The sequence below is a fragment of the Pongo abelii genome, chromosome 1 (genome assembly GCF_028885655.2).
Source record: "Pongo abelii isolate AG06213 chromosome 1, NHGRI_mPonAbe1-v2.0_pri, whole genome shotgun sequence".
Classification (NCBI taxonomy): domain Eukaryota; kingdom Metazoa; phylum Chordata; class Mammalia; order Primates; family Hominidae; genus Pongo; species Pongo abelii.
The window spans coordinates 7,317,962-7,335,975 of NC_071985.2; the positions used below are offsets into that span (position 1 = coordinate 7,317,962).

The 18,014-nt window shown below is 40.5% G+C and overlaps 1 protein-coding gene across 3 annotated transcripts in view; it reads right to left on the bottom strand.

Annotated features, from left to right (window-relative positions):
• Positions 1–18,014, bottom strand: part of WDR64 (WD repeat domain 64) — a 151,293-nt gene that overhangs the window by 52,873 nt on the left and 80,406 nt on the right. For all 3 annotated transcript variants that reach the window (XM_054560845.1, XM_054560850.1, XM_054560856.1), the window contains 4 exons: positions 11,653–11,779; positions 8,475–8,623; positions 5,615–5,738; positions 435–610 (listed from right to left, as the gene is read on the bottom strand). In XM_054560845.1, the coding sequence (XP_054416820.1) occupies positions 435–610; positions 5,615–5,738; positions 8,475–8,623; positions 11,653–11,779 (576 nt within the window). The remainder of the gene's footprint in view (positions 1–434; positions 611–5,614; positions 5,739–8,474; positions 8,624–11,652; positions 11,780–18,014) is intronic.

Genomic DNA, 18,014 nt, shown 5'->3' on the forward strand with positions numbered 1-18,014 from the left:
AAAATAAACAAAGCGATTTTGGTGACAAACTGGAAAAGTGACTTGCGCATCTCTGAATGCATTATGGGTTATAAGGGACAGAGCCTGCTGGAAAGCAGTTCTGCCAGTGAATTATTCCCATATGAGCATATAAAGCATGTCAGAGGTGGCAGCTGAGTATAAATTTAACCTTCTTGACACCTGCCTTAGGAGACCCTGACTAACCCTTCAGCGGAAGCTTGACGGGCAGCATGCGGTGGCCGGGCAGCGATTGTTTTTTGCCCTTTGCTTGAACCTGGGCAAAGTTAATGAGGGGCATCACAGGAAGGCTGAGGATAAATACTATCTTCAGCTGGCTACCAAGAGCGGAGTTACATGGTGGGGATTATCTACTGACTCATTGGATTTTCTCAAAAAGGGCACCTGCAGTACGAATATGAAATGGGATTGTAAACCTGGATCATTTTGACAGTCCCGTTGCACTCCAAGGCCAGGACCAGGTGCTGGTGTTTTTCTTGGGCCTTGAGGAAAATGAGGCGTCGTAGGCAGTGCTCATCCTCCTTCCAGTCTTTCCCCTCCGGCAACACTTTCATCTCCTGCCCACTGCCAAAGTCCCAGATTCTGACTGTTCCTGAGCATACAGAGAAAAAGACTACATGGGTAAAAATGACTTAGAGAAAGCTTGGCTTTTCGCTCAGAGAAAATTCATCTGATCAAAAGCTTTCTGCCAACAATTTATCCTGTATTTCTTCCCTACTCAGATGGGTGAGTCTTCCCAGGCTTGCTGTGCATGAAATTTATTCCTGTATGCCTTGATTTGTCACAGGCTGAAAAAAAAAAATAAACAGGACCAGGCAACGCCTTGAAATCTATCCTCAGGCTTTCCTACTAAGCTTTTGCTCTAAAGTGAGTCTCTTCTGTTTTTATTCTCCCAACGCTTCTCAGTGTGCTAAACACCCCGTCCCGAACATGGGAATATTCGCTACCATGCCACGACTATTATTCACAGTGAAAGATCATTCCAGTAATCTGTCACAATTCCTAATGTGCTGACATGTTTTAGGACTTTAGCTCTTATTAGATAATAAAAAGTTGGAGGGAATCCCAGCCGGTAAGAAACTGCCAAGCTTGGAGTGGTTTTGTTGGTTACATGGGAGGAAAGTGAAAGAAAAGTGTCGAGTGTTTTTCTTTTCTTTCTTTCTTTCTTTCTTTTTTCTTTTTTTGAAACAGAGTCTTGCTCTGTTGCCCAGGCTGGAGTGCAGTGGCGATCTCGGCTCACTGCAAGCTCTGCCTCCTGGGTTCACACCATTCTCCTGCCTCAGCCTCCCGAGTAGCTGGGACTGCAGGCGCCCACCACCACACCCTGCTAATTTTTCTGTATTTTTAGTAGAGACGAGGTTTCACCATGTTAGCCAGGATGGTCTCGATCTCCTGACCTCGTGATCTGCCCTCCTCGGCCTCCCAAAGTTCTGGGATTACAGGCAGGAGCCACCCTGCTTGGCCGGGTGTTTTTCTTACACTTAAAATTATACTTTCTGTTTGAAACCTAATCCTCAACGTGATGGTATTTGGAGATCATTAGGTCATGGGGGTAGAACCCTCATGAATGGGATTAGTGCCTTTATAAAAAAGGCCTCAAATTCAGATCTGCTGTGGCTCAGACGAAAAAAGAAAAGTAAGTAACAAAATGGGCCCCAAGGATCTGCCTTGCCCCTTTGTCATGTGAGAACACAGTGAGAAGGCACCATCTATAAACCAGGAGGCGGGCCCTTGCCAGACACCAGATCTGCCAGCGCCTTGATCTCGAACTTCCCAGCCTCCAGAACTGAGAGAAATCAATTTCTGTTGTTGAAAAACCCCCAGTCCTCCTGCCCTGAGTGGTAAGGCATGTCAAATGGTCTGAGCCCAGGAGGTTTTCCTACCTCCCCTCAAGAGGTAGAGAAGAATTTGCTCAGCTTTTTCTCCCTTACAATAGGTGTTCATCTACAATATCAGCAGGAGGGTTTGCTGCCCTTCCCTCAGTGGCTTAGGCTTTTGCTTTGTCGGTAAGACGGATGCTGGTGGGACTTTCTGTGGCTCCACAGTGTTGGCTGTTCCTCTCCCCAACATCTGCACCATGAGGGAGGCCAGCACTATGTGACATGTGACGAGCTCTGTGAGGAGCATGGGAATGGACGCACACTCCCTTTGTGTTTCTGGCTTTTAGAAGCGCTGTACTCTCATGCTATCCTACACTCAGATCTCAGCAATTCTTACAAATTTGACTACATTCTCACCCACCTGAATGCCAGCCCAATTTCCTTCTTATCACTGCCCTAGGTAAGCCAGTAATTGTGTCCTGCCTTCCCCGGAAGTGCCTGTCTTTCCCAGGAAGTGCCTGTGTCTTTCCTTCTATTTCAGGCTATTTGCCTGCAGCATCGATTCTCGCATAGGTTCAAGAAAAAGTTCTGATTTCGTAGATCAGCTTGCTTTTTTTCTAGATGTCAGTATGGGCCCAACACTCTTTCCATCTTATTACTTACCAAGGAGACACTGTCTGCTCCAATTCTGATAGTGCTTAAAGCATTTTAATTAATCTGATATATGACATTTGAGACCTCAACTAATGTACAAATTTAAAGATTTGTATCAGTGTTTCAGTGTTTGGCAAAATTTGTTGACTTTCTACATTGTTTTGAACTTTGAAAAATAAAAAGAAACAGAAAGTTGCAAAAATAATAGAGTCCTGTGTACCTTTTCCCAACTTCCCCCATTGCTTACAGCCCATGTGACTACAGTATAATCCTAAAACAAGCAAATTGACATTAGAAAATCCCATTAACTAGACTACAGACCTTGTCCAGATTTTACCAGTTTTTTATGTGCACTCGTGTGTGTGTATGCGTCTAGTTCTTCACAATTTTACTGTGTGTATAAATTTGCACAACCAATATACAGAAATGTTCCATCAATCCACAGGAACTTCCTTGTGCTAACCTTCATAGTCACCACCACCCCCACCATCACTGTTTGGTGATCACTAAGCTGTTTTACTTATCTAAAAGTTTGTCATTTTGAGGACATCTTACTTTGTTATTTTAAGAATGTTATTGGCTGGGTGCGGTGGCTCATGCCTGTAATCCCAGCACTTTGGGAGGCCAAAGCGGGCAGATAATTTGAGGTCAGGAGTTCCAAGACCAGCCTGGGTGACACAGCAAAACCCTGTCTCTACTAAAAATACAAAAATTAGCTGGGCATGATGGCAGGCACCTGTAGTCCCAGCTACTCAGAAGGCTGAGGCAGGAGAATCACTTGAACCCAGGAGGCGGAGGTTGCAGTGAGCCGAGACCCTGCGCCCCTGCACTCCAGCCTGGGTAACAAAGCAAGACTCCATCTCAAAAAAAAAAAAAAAGAACTGAAATGGAATATGTAACCTTTTAAGATTGGCTTTTGTCTTTTGTTAGTGCCTTTCAGATTCATTCAAACTGATGCAAATATAACTAGTTTGTTTCTTTGTATTACTTGTAATAACTACAGTATTCCACTGTATTGTTCTACTGCAGTTTGTCTAACCAGTCATCTGTTGAAAAAAAATTTTTTTTCAGTTTTTGGTTATTATAAATAAATCTGCTATAAACTTTTTTTTTTTAAACACCACCCACTCTATGGTATTCCGTTGTAGCAGCTTAGATGGATGGAGACACTTTCTTTATTGTTAACTTCATTCATTTGCTTTGGGGGACCTGGAAGAAGGGGCCAGAGGGATGATAAACAGTATAGTTGTGGAATGCCTATTTCTAGGTCATTGCTCAGAGTAGAGAATTCTCTTCTCACATGGGCTTTTATAGTGGTCACCTCAGGTTCAGACTCCAGTGAACCACAGGTCTTTTCCTCTCCTCCTTTAACCCTACCCCATTTCTTATCCCTCAGCTCAAATCCTGCTCGACACCCAGAGTGTTTTCACTGCACTGTTTTCCTTCCCCTACACCAGGTTCTCCCCATCAGCAACACTCACACCCCCAGTATGTGTTGGAACATCATTAAACATTGATTAAATACTCCCTATATACCCAGCACTGTGGTAGGAGCTGGGGATATTTAATGAATAATCATAGTGCCTACCCTCAAGGACTCTGTGGCATTATAGGAAAACAGTCACACAAACAATTAAAAGACATTATTGTGTTCTCATACATTCCTGGGTTATGCAGAGGACAATCTCCTTGTCCAGATTTCCTGCCACCTTGGGACTTGGGCAGTCAGATTTAGTGGAGCAGAGAGCAGGGAGACGTACTCCTCAGCTTTTCCCAGGTGATGGGTGGGTGATAATGAGAGGAGACCAGTGGCTTGTGGTTTGAACTTCTCTGGGAGTCAGAATCTCACTTCCCAGGGTGTCCTGGATCTCTGTCAATTTAACAGAGAGGGCCCGGCACAGTGGCTCACTCCTGTAATCCCAGCAACTCGGGAGGCCAAGGAGGCAGGATCACTTGAAGCCAGGAGTTTAAGACCAGCCTGGGCAACACAGTGAGACTCTCACTCCAAATGAATATACACAATAAAATAAATTTAACTTATGTACCTTTGAGGAGGACAAACTCAATATCTGAAAGAATTCTAGGTTCTAGAACTAACAATGTAAAATATGGCTTGCTTGCATATAAACAATACTATTGTCAGTCATATATTGAATTGCTTAATGCTTCTGCGTGATAATAATTGTGTACATTGCTCAGAATTTCAGCAACCACATTTCATGTCTATGGAGGGTGTGCTTATGGAACAGTTAAGACTGCTTTCTCAAGAACCGATCCATGTGAAGGGCAGTTGCATTTATTCATACCCCATCACCTCAGCATTCATGATTTTATTTCACGTGCTGTTGTCATCTGCTCACACTTAAAAAAGTCAGACTTTCACACATCAGGATGCTCACTCGAGTCATCAATTGGCTTATGCCTATAGGCCTAGGATAAATATGTTCAGAGTAGCTCATGCAATCGGTCATATGGTCTAGATAAAGCAGTTCTTTCATTTAGTATGTCGTGAGTGGGGTGAAAGGCAGGGCAGTCTGTAGCTCTTCAGTTCCTGGAAGTCCTACCAGTGCTCCATAGCGTAAGGCACATCAAACGTCCTAGCCCAAATTGGGCCTGGCATCCTCTCAAGTTTGGCATGGCACATGCCCTCACGAAGGCTGGACATATGAACAACGCCAATATAGAATTCCAATATAGGAGTAATGTGACAAAGTTGGCTGGATGTTTTGTCTGGTCCAGAAATCTACTGTCGGTAAAACTATTGTTAGCAAGCACTGAATCCGATGTCTGTCTCTTGGCTGATGGTACCAAAAGTGGAACGATAGGATGAGTCAGTGCAACACAGATTAGATGAGATGTCATATGCAAAAGACTTCTGCAAACTGTTAAAGCAACTATGTAAATGCAATGTGAGGAATTATTTTTAACATCATATCAAGACATTGATGCCTGTTAGATAAGGGACTCTACCACTGTTTACCCAGGCACAGGAATTTCACTGGCAGCCAGACATATTCCAGCCTGCTTCATGCTCTCCTTCTACCCTAAAGAACGAAAGAGTTTTTGGCAGAAATTCTCAGGACACTAAAGCAGGGACGCCACATTCTGGATGTTAGTCTGACCATTATATGCTCCTGTGGCAAAAAGAAATCCACTTTCATCGACAGCTGCAGAAGTCACTTCAGTATTGAAACCATGAGGTTCTAAAATCTGGTATACTTGGAGCCCAGTCTCGAGTTCCCATACCTATGGGAAAGAACAAAAATATCAAGTAATCCCTTTGAAGAAGCCTTTCAATTCTCATCAGAATTATATCATATTCAAAACAGCCTCAAAAATGGAACTGTGTACATCTAACACATTTCCTAGCACTCTGCCCTGAATGTTGGTTTGATCAAAGAAAGTTCTAAAAGATAAAGTGTGTTTAATAGTTACTGTGCTCTCCCGGACTGTGTCTGCTGCAAATGTAGGGGCTGAGACAAGCAGGGACTCTATTCCAGGCAGCCCCTGGCCGTGGAAGAAGTGGTCAGTTGGTACTGTAAGCTTGAAGCGAGGTTAGCAATGGAACAATTGCAAGCTCAGCAGACAAAAGAAATATGAACTGGATTTATTCCCTGGTGACACTCATCCTAGTTATCCAGGGATCATGGGACAGGATCTGTGGTTAATAGCATGAGACCTGAGAGAAGAACCCTGAGGAAAGAGCTCACTGACCTTTCCTAGGAATGTTCTGACTAGAGACGTGGGCCCAGCGAGAGAGAGCATGGGAGAGAGACACACATACGTAGAGAGAAAGAGAGAGACAGAAAGAGACTGACCTCAGAGGAGGCCATCTGTGTAATTAGGATGGGTGTAATCAGAAATTCTAGAGACATGTCAAGACTCAAGAGTCATCATTATCTCTCTCTGGAAACACAGTAGAGGCTTTAGACCTGCAGATTTTCTGTCTGAGTCTCTCCTTCTTCATGGAGTTGCCATGTTCAGATGTAAATTGCACTGCCAGTTAGTGACAGCACGGAACTGGCAACACAGAATGATTGCACTCTAGGTATTGTGGCGGAGAGGACAGCATATACAAAGTGCCAGGGGTGAGAAAGTTCATCTTTCCTCCAGGGAATGGAAAGCAAGCCACTGCAGCTGGGTAAGAGGGGGAGTGTGGAGGGGATGGAGCTGATGAGATAGTCTGGGGGCCAGATAATGAAGGGCCACTTGCCAGGAAGTGGTAGAGCTGGGATTAGAGTGAAGTCAGTCTGGCCCTAGAGTCCATACTTTTAACCTCTGCGTGTCCCTGCTTATAGACGGGGTTCTTAAGGGAGAAAGAAATGTGGGTCATTGCATGAATGGGTCTCAGGGGTCACCCATCTCCCGGCCTGCAGTGTGATCCCTCTCCAGCCAACCCGGCGTGAAAATTCACCTTCATGTAGTCCTTCCACTCTTTCGTCCCACACAGGGATGACATTTTCCCCATAAGAGGTGACTGCATGAAATACTGATTGCACAAAAGCAGGACAGGTTTCAGTTTTCGTTTTCCTCTACCTCTCTCTTTAGGCATTACCAGAAATACACTAATACAATGAACTCAGGAGATTCTCACTTGAGAAAATCTCTAGCAAACAATCACAGAAGTCAGAGACTGAGAGGTAATTTGAAGGGTCCCCAGAGGAATGCTGTCTGCTAGTCCACACGTCTCCTTTTGGAGAGCATGCATGAAATGAAAGGACCAACACCTGAAGCAAACACCTCCAGCCATCACTGCCGGATGACTTCAGTGGTTGTAATGATAGACACGGTTAGCATGGCCAGGAGCCCTGGCCTCTAGGAAATGCTGTGATGGCCGTGTTACAGGAAAGGGGTCCTGATCCAGACTCCCAAGAGAGGGTTCTTGGATCTCACACAAGTAAGAATTCAAGGCAATTCTTTCACAGAGTAAAGCGAAAGCAAGTTTACGAGGAAAGGAAAGGAACAAAGAATGGCTACTTCATAAACAACCCCTTAGGGCTGCCTATTTTTACGGTTACTTCTTGATGACATGCTAAACAAGGGGTGAATTATTCATACCTCCCCTATTTAGACCATGTAGGGTAACTTCCCGACATTGCCATGGCATTTGTAAACTGTCATGGTGCTGGTGGGAGTGTAGCAGTGAGGATGACCAGAGGTCACTCTCGTCGCCATCTTGGTTTTGGTGGGTTTTGGCCGGCTTCTTTACTGCAACTTGTTTTTATCAGCAAGGTCTTTATGACCTGTATCTTGTGTCAACCTCCTATCTCACCCTGTGACTTAGAATGCCTTAACCGTCTGGGAATGCAGCCCAGTAGGTCTCAGCCTCATTTTACCCAGCCTCATTCAAGATGGAGTTGCTGTGGTTCAAATGCCTCTGGCAGCTGGGCTGGAGGAATGCAGCAGAAAGGGCATGGGTGCTTACATCAGAAAAACTTGGGTTCATATTCCAGCCCTCATGCTTATCCCAGCTATGTTGCTTGATCTCTCTAAGCCCTAGTTTCCTCATCTTTAAAATAAAAACTCTTTATCTGTCCACAGAGAACTGTTGTGAAGATTAAAGCAGATCACAGAGACTTAAGGCTCTTGGCACGTATTCTGAATCTACAGGGGTTACAGTAAACACCTATAAATTTGTTCCCCTTCCTTCTTAACATAAATCCTCTTCCCGTACTCCTTTAAAAAAATCAAAATGCAGACTAGTTCTGTCTCCTTGATATATTTCCTTTAAAATTCCTATTTTGATTGTGAAAACTAGTCGCGTTTATTCAATTGAGCATGTGGGTTGATGGCAAGCAGTCTGAACTGGCTTAATTAAAATGCTGGTTTTTCACGTACTCATGAAAGCTTAAAAATCATTCTAATGTATGGTCTCATCATATGTGCCGCTACATTTGCTTAATCACTCAATGATTTATTTTAAGAAGAGAAAATTATATCTGCATTGCCTTTTTTCTGTTTGAAAAGCCAATAGGTACTTACTCTAATTATGGATTCAGAGCAGATAGTGAGTACTTGGTGAAAATATTTGTTGTAAAGCATGACATTGATTTCTCGTTCATGAGTGTGAGGAACCTGTTTTGTATCTTGTATCATCCTAGTCAAAGGATACATGTCCATAACACTAGATCCTGGAACAGAAGTAAGAATCTCATAAATACATAATATTAGAAGTTTCTAATCACAAAGGGTTTCAGCCAAGCAGTTGGGTTTGGAAACAGCCAAACAGTGAGATTAGCAATATTAATCAATGCCTAGGAAATGTAATGAGGTGAGAATATTTTCATTTATTCTAGAACATTTTTGACAGATAAAGCACATACAATTCAGCCACAGAAAAGCATTCATTTTGGACTGGATTATTTTTCAATTGCAGGCCATTTGGACTTCATTGATATCCTTTTTAGTGAACCTCATTTTCCTATATTTCATAGTCCACTTCTCTCCTTCTTTATTGTGCCTGCAGCATGCCTCTCCATCTGTTGCACAGCAATAATGGTGATGACTAGCTTTCTGCTGAAGGTTGGCCTCCACTTAGTGGTGGAAATTTATTGTTAGAGAGCCCCTTTCAACCAATAAATTGATAAAGCACTCTGTAAACATGGTCTTATTAAATATAACGAATGAGAATGATCACAAGCCAGTGCTTACAACATCAATATAAAATAAGATTAATTTCTAAATCACCACTGTAAAGTAGAAGTAGATGAGGAGCAGGTATGCTTTACTTGCATTTTTCTAAGTATGATTTAAGTATCAAAATTAACTGTGGCTCTGTTTTAGTGTGATGTCTAGAAATATTAATAAGAATCTCAATTAGCCGGACATGGTGGTGGGTGCCTGTAATCCCAGCTACTTGAGAGGCTGAGGCAGGAGAATCACTTGAACCTGGGAGGGAGGTCGCAGTGAGCCGAGGTCACGCCATTGCACTCCAGCCTGGGCGACAGAGCGAGACTCCTTCTCAAAAAAATAAAAATTAAGATTAAAAAAAAAGAATCTCACAGCATTCTTGTGGCTCAAGCAAAACTGAAATTTCTTCCTGATTTTATCGATGTAAAGATGAAGTTAATAAGGCAGATTTTGCATTGAGTTTCTCAAGTTTCTCCAAAGAATTCTCAACTTTAGGAGAAGTTTCAACAGGAGTTACTAAACACTCTCTGAAGTGTTTAAATTTTAAGATAAAACCTGTTCATGTGTAAATACGGACTGAGATGGCTCATCTGGTTGTATTTCTCAGTTCAGATACCTTAATATGGAAATGTGAGCAGAATATGGTAACCAGATAGTCAAATCATACTTGGACCTTTTGGTAGATCCTTTTCATTACAGTGACAGTAACTGACTTCATTCAGAGTGGATGTCAACAAATCTTGATATGCTTATGGAAAACTGGCAATCTCTACTTTTCGGCTAGTTACACTACTGCTATAGAAATGATGCAGTGCCAAGAAAGAATGTGGAGTCCAGAGTTAGAAGCTCTGATATTGAATCTCAGTTCTATGTTTTAACCTTGTGTCCTGCCACTAGTCAGTTGGGCTGTTTGAGATTCAGTTTCTCCATTTATAAAATAGAAAAAATAATTACTACCTCATATGGTGGCTGTGCAGATCAAATGAAAAAATAGGTGATTGTAATGGTAGTTGTCTTAATAAAAGTAATAATGATAACAACAGTGACAGTGGCAACAACATATTCTACAAAGCATTTCTAGAACGTGGTGCTACTGTCATTGGGATTCAGAGGACTGATGGCTGCTTCATTTGAATCAAAGGATGAATTAAAATCCTAGACATAAGCTTCGTGTAATTCTGATGTCAAGTTCATGGTTGCAGTAAGTGTCTGCAATTTTGGTGATTAAACAATACACAGAGCTTTATATTTTTGCAAACAGAGGTGCTATCAGAATGATATAAAATTGGGAAGAAATCTTGATTTTTATGTCTTCTTTTCTTTTTCTTCTTTGCCTTACTATTTGAGTCCTTAGTGACTATGATGATAAATGGGATGGAAATGCTAAGCCTAGTAATCAAACATGCAAATTGGGGTACTAAGAGAGAAAATTTGCTTATAGTCATTAGTATGTTCCTTTTAGAGGAGGTAAAACAGAGAATAGGTGTTTACAACTAAAACTAAGTCGTGTTTTATAATGTGGAAAGTTCTTTATCAAGTATGAAGTGCTAGTTCACTCCTAATCCAGGAAATAAAAACACTGAATGTCAAAAATAATTACATTCTCCACCAGCAGAGATAGCACCAACCTCTTCCCTGCCTTAATTAATCCCACAGGAACTCAGAGCAGCTGGCCAGTGGGAAAATGCTTAGGAAATTCACTCATTTTGTCTTCTAGAAGGAGGACCTACTATTAATATAATGCATTTTTATCCTGAAGCCTAAAGGTATGCGTATAAAAAGTGCTCAACCTAGATGTCTAGCAGGGCCCCTTGTTTCTTTAGTAGGCATGTCTTTTTAAGAGGCCACAAGAAAAATCAGCAACAAATCTGTTGGCATCAGCACTAGGACTCTATCCTCACTCTCCATTGGTCTTCGTCGAGAGGCAAAGGCTGGTGAAGGTGTCAGCACTTTTCCTACTGAGTAATGACTCGTTATCAGAATGGCATGGGCCCAAATTTCCTCACTGCAGAAAAGGGGCATTGACTCGGTACGCTGGTGCAGCCACTGTAAGATAGGATCATATTCCTGCTCCAGAGTCAAAACAGAGCTGTGTGTGGGAGCTGGATTTGCCCTATACATAGCAACAAGTTACATACATCCCACTTCTTTGCTTAGTGTAGGCATTTCTTCCTAGGTCCAAGAACTTAAAGCAATAACCTGGTGGTTTCAGATTATTAAAACTATCCTTTCAGGGAGGAACGGTAACTATAGAATTACTCAAATAGAACTTTCTTCCTAGGTTCCAGAACTTAAAGCAATAACCAATCTGGTATTTTCAGAAAAGTGCAGTTACACATTTCATTCACCCAGCCACAGAAATATATAGGAAAGAGCAGAATTGAATTAAATATCTACTGTCATGAATCATGGTTTGATAAATTACCCTTCTAGTTTTGTTTTTCTTGTAGTTAGTGCTCAAGTGCTAGTTTAAAAAAAAGGTTAAAAATCAAGACATGAGTTTAATTTGACATTAATTGGGTACACTTACCCGTAATAAGCATGCCGTGATTGGCATCATATATCATAGAGTAAATCTGCATGTCTCCTGGTCCTCCCTGGCTGTCATGGAAGACTTGTAATAGTGAAAGAGTTTGTATATCCCACACCCTGAAAACCTGGAAGAATAACAAACACAGTTCACCACTACTCATACTCACCTTTCCCACCCAAGATATTTAGGTGAAGCATTTTCAGTTTGAAATACGCTCTTATAAACTTATACCAAAGTCTTATTTATATGATAAGGATACATTTGCTAAGCTCCAATTTAGTTCTGGGTTGGATTATTGTTCATTAATATCAGAGGAAAATAGCAGCAGTGATTACTTTGCTTAAAGGTATACCTTTAGGAATTCGATTTTTTCTATCATTATAGGGGAGGAACATAGTATTTATTAATCTTTAAAAATGTGGAGGAATAATAAAAGATCATGACTTACAGTTGAATTAAAGTCACATTTCTCTTTGTATTATGGATGAGAAAATAGGGAGAAGACACATTTTACGTGGAAGCTTTCAAATTGCTCTCTTATGATGATGGGAACATCTTACTAAGTGAAGTTACTAAAAACCTCCCTCTCCATTTGCCCAGAGATGTAAGAATTATAAAAGCAGTTTTTAGGGATGGTATAGACACACTAGGAGTATGAGAATATAGGTTTTTAAAACTATCCTTTGAGGGAGGAGAGGTAACTATATAATTACTCAAATAGAACTTGAGTTGATATCAGAGAACAGAAAGAACCGTGAAGTACAAATTCAGCAAAACTAGGTTAAGTCTGTGATCTGAAAGAACTGGTCTTAGCCTCTTCACTATTCTGCTTTTTTAGTAGGTTAGTGTTATTGAATTCCAGAAATAAGTGTTGATTGATCAATAATTACATTTCTTCAGTTGTAGAAGCTGGGGGGAAATTACATTTTCTAGCTATACATCAGCTCTTAAATAATATTTTCATGTTATAGTACATTTATTAACCTATTAATTTGGAGTATTTGTTGAGTAAATGGGTGACCATTAACAGAACTACATATAAAACTTTAGTAAGTAGTTTAGTTAAGAGAGCTACTAACTTCTAATTTGCGGCACTTATAATTGAGTTCATTATAAGTTAATTAGGTTCAAATCTTCACTATTGCTAAGGCAGGTTAGTCCTCATATGTAAGAACACAAAGTTGTCTGGGTCCCGTGACTTGGAGAACATTGGTGAGGAGCTTTTGCTCAAATGTAAACCCTCTGTAGGCTAGTATTACTCAGAACTTGCACCACTGAAATTTATTTTCTTTGTTCTAGTGAAAATGCCAATTTTGGAAGAGTAGATAGAACATTGAGCCTTTTCAGCCTTTTGTATCATAAAGTAAACAAGTATAATGGATTATATGAATTTCAATCCGGAGCATAGAATGAGAGACAAGTAGAGGAAGAGACACAAAAGTGGATTCAAGGAATTCACCAAAAAATGTGTTTCTATGCAAACTGTTTTTTATTTTATTGCCTTGGCTAAGGTATGTTCATGGTGGGCAGTCTTTCTGCTGTATGTATATACACTCTGAATTGTAACTAACAAAAAGAACAAGAGACTAGGCAAAGGAGGATTAGGGTTTCAATTCTAGTTCATCACTTAAACTCCTTGAGTCTCAGTTTTCTTGTTTCTTGAATGGCCATGATGACATCAGCACCATTCACCTTATTTAATTGATGTGATTATGTTTTGAAATCTGTGATGTTCTCTATAGAGTTATTATGTTTGCTTTTGTCTTCTTTCTCTTCTTCAGTGTGCAGTTCTTCGGGTCTTTCCTGTGTGTTTTAGAGAAGTGGCAGTTGCTGGGCTGTAGGAGGCACAAAAACCTTCTGCGTCATACTGCTCCTACCCTCTAGGTTTTTTTGCTGCCCCTCTCCCTGTATGCCTTCTTTGCTACTGTCATACCGAAGTGTTTTGCATTTCCAAAAAGCTTCTTATTCTGGTCTCTGTGCATTCACACAAACTCTTCCTTTCATCTGCAATTTCCTCTCAAAGGCCTTCTCTATCTAGCTAACTCCTACTCTTTTTTTTTTTTTTTTTTTTTTTTTTTTTTTTTTAACTCTTCCATAAAGAGAACTGAAGAGTTCAGGTCAGAATAGTGCTAAAAGTTTTTGCTTTGATGAACTATTTCTTCTCCAAACACACAGAAAATATATCTTCAAAAAAGCAAAAAGAAACAGCAGGGCTCCAAAGCAAGATATATATCTCTCTAGATCCAAACAAGAGAGAAGCATAAAGCAATGAATGGGCTGAAGCCTGAGACCTGGGTGCTTGGTCTGGAGCAGGCAGTGGCAGCAGAGCAGCTTCTGCAGACAGGCAGGACCAGAAGACCTCCATGCCTGGGCTCCACAGCAGAGGTAGCAGCATGTCTTCCAATTCAGAAAAGCAACAGGCTGTGCTCTGTCCTTGTCTGGATGTGTAGCTTTTTCAAAGATATGAGACCAGTGAGGGCAGGGCACATCACTTTTTGACCAGGAACTAGAGCAAGGCAACCTCTGTCTCAGGGACAAGAACTATTTCTGAACTGGGACCTGAAGGACCAGGTAGAGGAAAGTGTAGATTGGAAGGAGTGAGCATATAGACACACACACACACACACACACACATATACACAGAGAGAGAGAGAGAAAGAGAAAGACAGGCTGGGAGCAGTGGCTCACATCTGTAATCCCAGTCCTTTGGTAGGCCGAGGTGGGTGGATCACTTGAGGTCAGGAGTTCAAGATCAGCCTGGCCAACATGGTAAAACTCTGTTTCTACTAAAAATATAAAAATTAGTCAAGCATGGTGATGCACGCCTGTAATCCCAGCTACTCAGGAGGCTGAGACAGGAGAATCGCTTGAACCCAGGAGGTGGAAGTTGCAGTGAGCCAAGATCATGCTACAGCACTCTAGCCTGGATGACAGAGCGAGATTCCACATCAAAAAAAAGAAAAAAAAAAAAAAGAAAAAGAGAGAGAGAGGGAGACAGAGAACTAAATATTAAAAGGAGACTATACTTTTTAGAAAAATATAGGAGAGGAGGGTATCTTCAAGAACTTAAGAGTTGGAAGAGATTTCTTAAATAAGCACAAAAAGCATAAGCCATAAAAACTTTAAAAATTAAAATTAAAAACTTCCGTTCAACCAAAGCAACAAGCACAAAGACACAAAGTGTAGAAACTACTCAAATGTTCATTGGCCAAGTTAGACAAATAATATGTGCTGCGTTCATACAACAGGATTCCATCAGCATTTAAAACAAATGAACTAGAGCTATATGTAACAACATAAATAAATATCAAAACAGAGTGTTGAGGGAAAAACTGCAATGGGGTATATTCATTATAATATTTATATTATAAATATTATATAAAACATGCAAAATAAAACTATATCAGGGACACTTGCACTAATGCTGTAAAAACATGGTGCTGGTTAAAAATTAACAAAAACTCAAAAAAATTAATCTTTAAACAACTTTTGTTGCACACCCTTCCAATTAGATGTTCTTTCTCTAGATGCCCATAATATAGCCATGTGCTGCTTAAGGACAGGGGTATGTTCTGAGAAATGTGTCCTTAGGCGATTTTGTCATTGTGTGAACATCATAGAGTATACTTACACAAACCTAGCTGGTATAGCTTACCATACACCTAGGTTATATGGTATAGTTATATGATCACCATATATGCGGTCCATCGTTGACAGAAACATGGTTATGCAGCATATGACAGTATCTGTCTATATTAATAGCAATTAGCAATTATAATATGATGACTCATTCGGTGGCCTTCTCTACTAGACTATAACTCTCGAGGGAAGAACCACAGCCTATTTGACTCTTTTTTTTTTTCCCAATGTCTTGTGTATTCTGTTTAGCTTGATTGGTTAGTCAGTTTTTGGTCTTATTCTCTGTCTTGGTCAAATAGGAATTTACATGGCTTCGCATTGTACAGACAATACATTTTAAATTTAATAAATCAATTAATAAATAGGACAGCCTCAGAAAACATAATCTATTTACTTTATTCTTAGGTGTTCACAATATATTGGTTGCTTTGGGGAAAGACAGTGGTGATATTTGTGAAGTCCAAATATCTGAGAGAGGTTAATTCAGAAAGTTTATTTTGCCAAGGTTGAGGACACACGCCCGTGACTTAGCCTTACTCAGGAGGTCCTCACGATATGTACCCAAGGTGGTCGGGGCACAGCTTGGTTTTATACATTTTAGGGGGACATGAGATATCAATTAATATATGTAAGATGTACATTGGTTAAGTCCGGAAAGGCAGGACAGCTCAAGTAGGGAGGGGGCTTCCAGGATACAGGTAGGTAAGAGACACAGGTTGCATTCTTTTAAGTTTCTGATGAGCCTTTCCCAGGAGGGCAATCAGATATGCATTTATCTCAGTGAGCAGAGGGATGACTTTGCATAGAATGGGAGGCAGGTTTGCCCTAAGCAGTTCCCAGATTGACTTTTCCCTTTAGCTTAGTGATTTTCGGCGCCTCAAGGCTTACTTTCCTTTTACGCGTTAATTAGGCTCTAGTCTTCTTTCACTTATTCTCCTAGAGGTTGTCAGTGTTCTTATGACAGGTATTAGTGATGCAAAGCTTGGGAGGACAGAAGTGGAGCCAGGTCAGCACTGAGGGGGTTTAGGAAGAAAACAAAGGGCAAAACATGGCAGAAGCAGACTAAGTTGGTATAAAAGGAGACTAAGTTGGTATAAAAGGAGACTAAGTGGCTTTACGACAGAGAGATATGTTGTTAAGACTTGTAGAGAAAATCAAGGAGGACAGGTGGCTTCTACTAAAGAGGCCAGGACAGAATGGAACATTTATAAGTTACAAATTAAATATTATATACATATAATATATGTATATAAGTAATAAATGTTATATTCATATAATATGTGCATATAATATATGTATATATGCATTATGTATAATATATTAATTATATGCATATAAACTGAAATTATTTTAAAAATTTATCTTCTAGTAGCAGTAAAAATAATAATGATTATTCTCTTCTCTTCTCTTTTCTTCTCTTTTCTTTTCTTTTTTTTGAGACAGAGTTTTGCTCTTGTTGCCCAGGCTGGAGTGCAATGGCATGACCTTGGCTCACTGCAACCTCCGCCTCCCGGGTTCAAGCAATTCTCCAGCCTGAGCTTTCCGAGTAGCTGGGATTACAGGCATGTGCCACCACACCCAGCTAATTTTTGTAGTTTTAGTAGAGACGAGGTTTCACCACGTTGGCCAGGCTGGTCTTAAACTCCTGACCTCAGGTGATCCATCCATCTTGGCCTCCCAAAGTGCTGGGATTACAGGTGTGAGCCATCATGCCCGGCCAATAATGATTTTCAGATAAATTGGGAATGGAGTGAGATGGAGGGATTTTTTTAACAATGGGAAAAACATTCAACTATAAGGTTGATTAAGTGTTTTGAGGGTAATTTGTAATTGAAGTCATGTATCACAAAATATCAAAGAAAAGGACAAGAGAAAGACTTCTGGAGTCTTTTGTAAGAATTAAGAAATAATGATGAAGTAGAAGTTTAAAAATATATACATGTGTGTACCTGAAGTGAGGGTTGTTTCGATTCAACTGTATTTCCCGACATTTCTTCCTGCAAACTTTATGCCAATTATTATTGTCCAAATTATTATAAAGTGTCTGGGTTTTGTTTTGTTTTTTGTTTTTGTTTTTGTTTTTGACAGAGTTTCACTCTTGTTGCCCAGGCTGGAGTGCAATGGCACCATCTCAGCTCACTGCAACCTCTGCCTCTCAGGTTCAAGTGATTCTCCTGCCTCAGCCTCCCAAGTAGCTGGGATTACAGGAGCCCGTCACCATGCTCAGCTAATTTTTGTATTTTTAGTAGAGACGGGGTTTCACCATGTTGGCCAGGCTGGTCTCAAACTCCTGACTTCAAGTTATCCACCCGCCTCAGCCTCCCAAAGTGTTGGGATTACAGGTGTGAGCCACCGCGCCCAGCCAGGTATCTGTTTTTTGATGGGTGTTTATTATAGAGTGACTAGAGCAGAATGTCTGATTTATAAGAAGATACAACACTAACAAGCCATACAGAATTCATTATATATCAAATAATTATGAAATTCTAGCCTAGGTGTTACAGATACAAAGATTAATAGAAGCCCTATTGTTCTTGAGTATATCTAAGTCTTGCCAGGAGAGTAGATAGATGACAAATGGTGATACTGCATTGTAAGAAACACTTGAATAGAAGTTTGAACATTATTCCATAATGAAAATTGTACCAGTAGAAATCTTTAGAATTAGAATCACAGTATCATTTAGATAGAGCAAGGGGTCTGGGGAATTCGCCATTTTC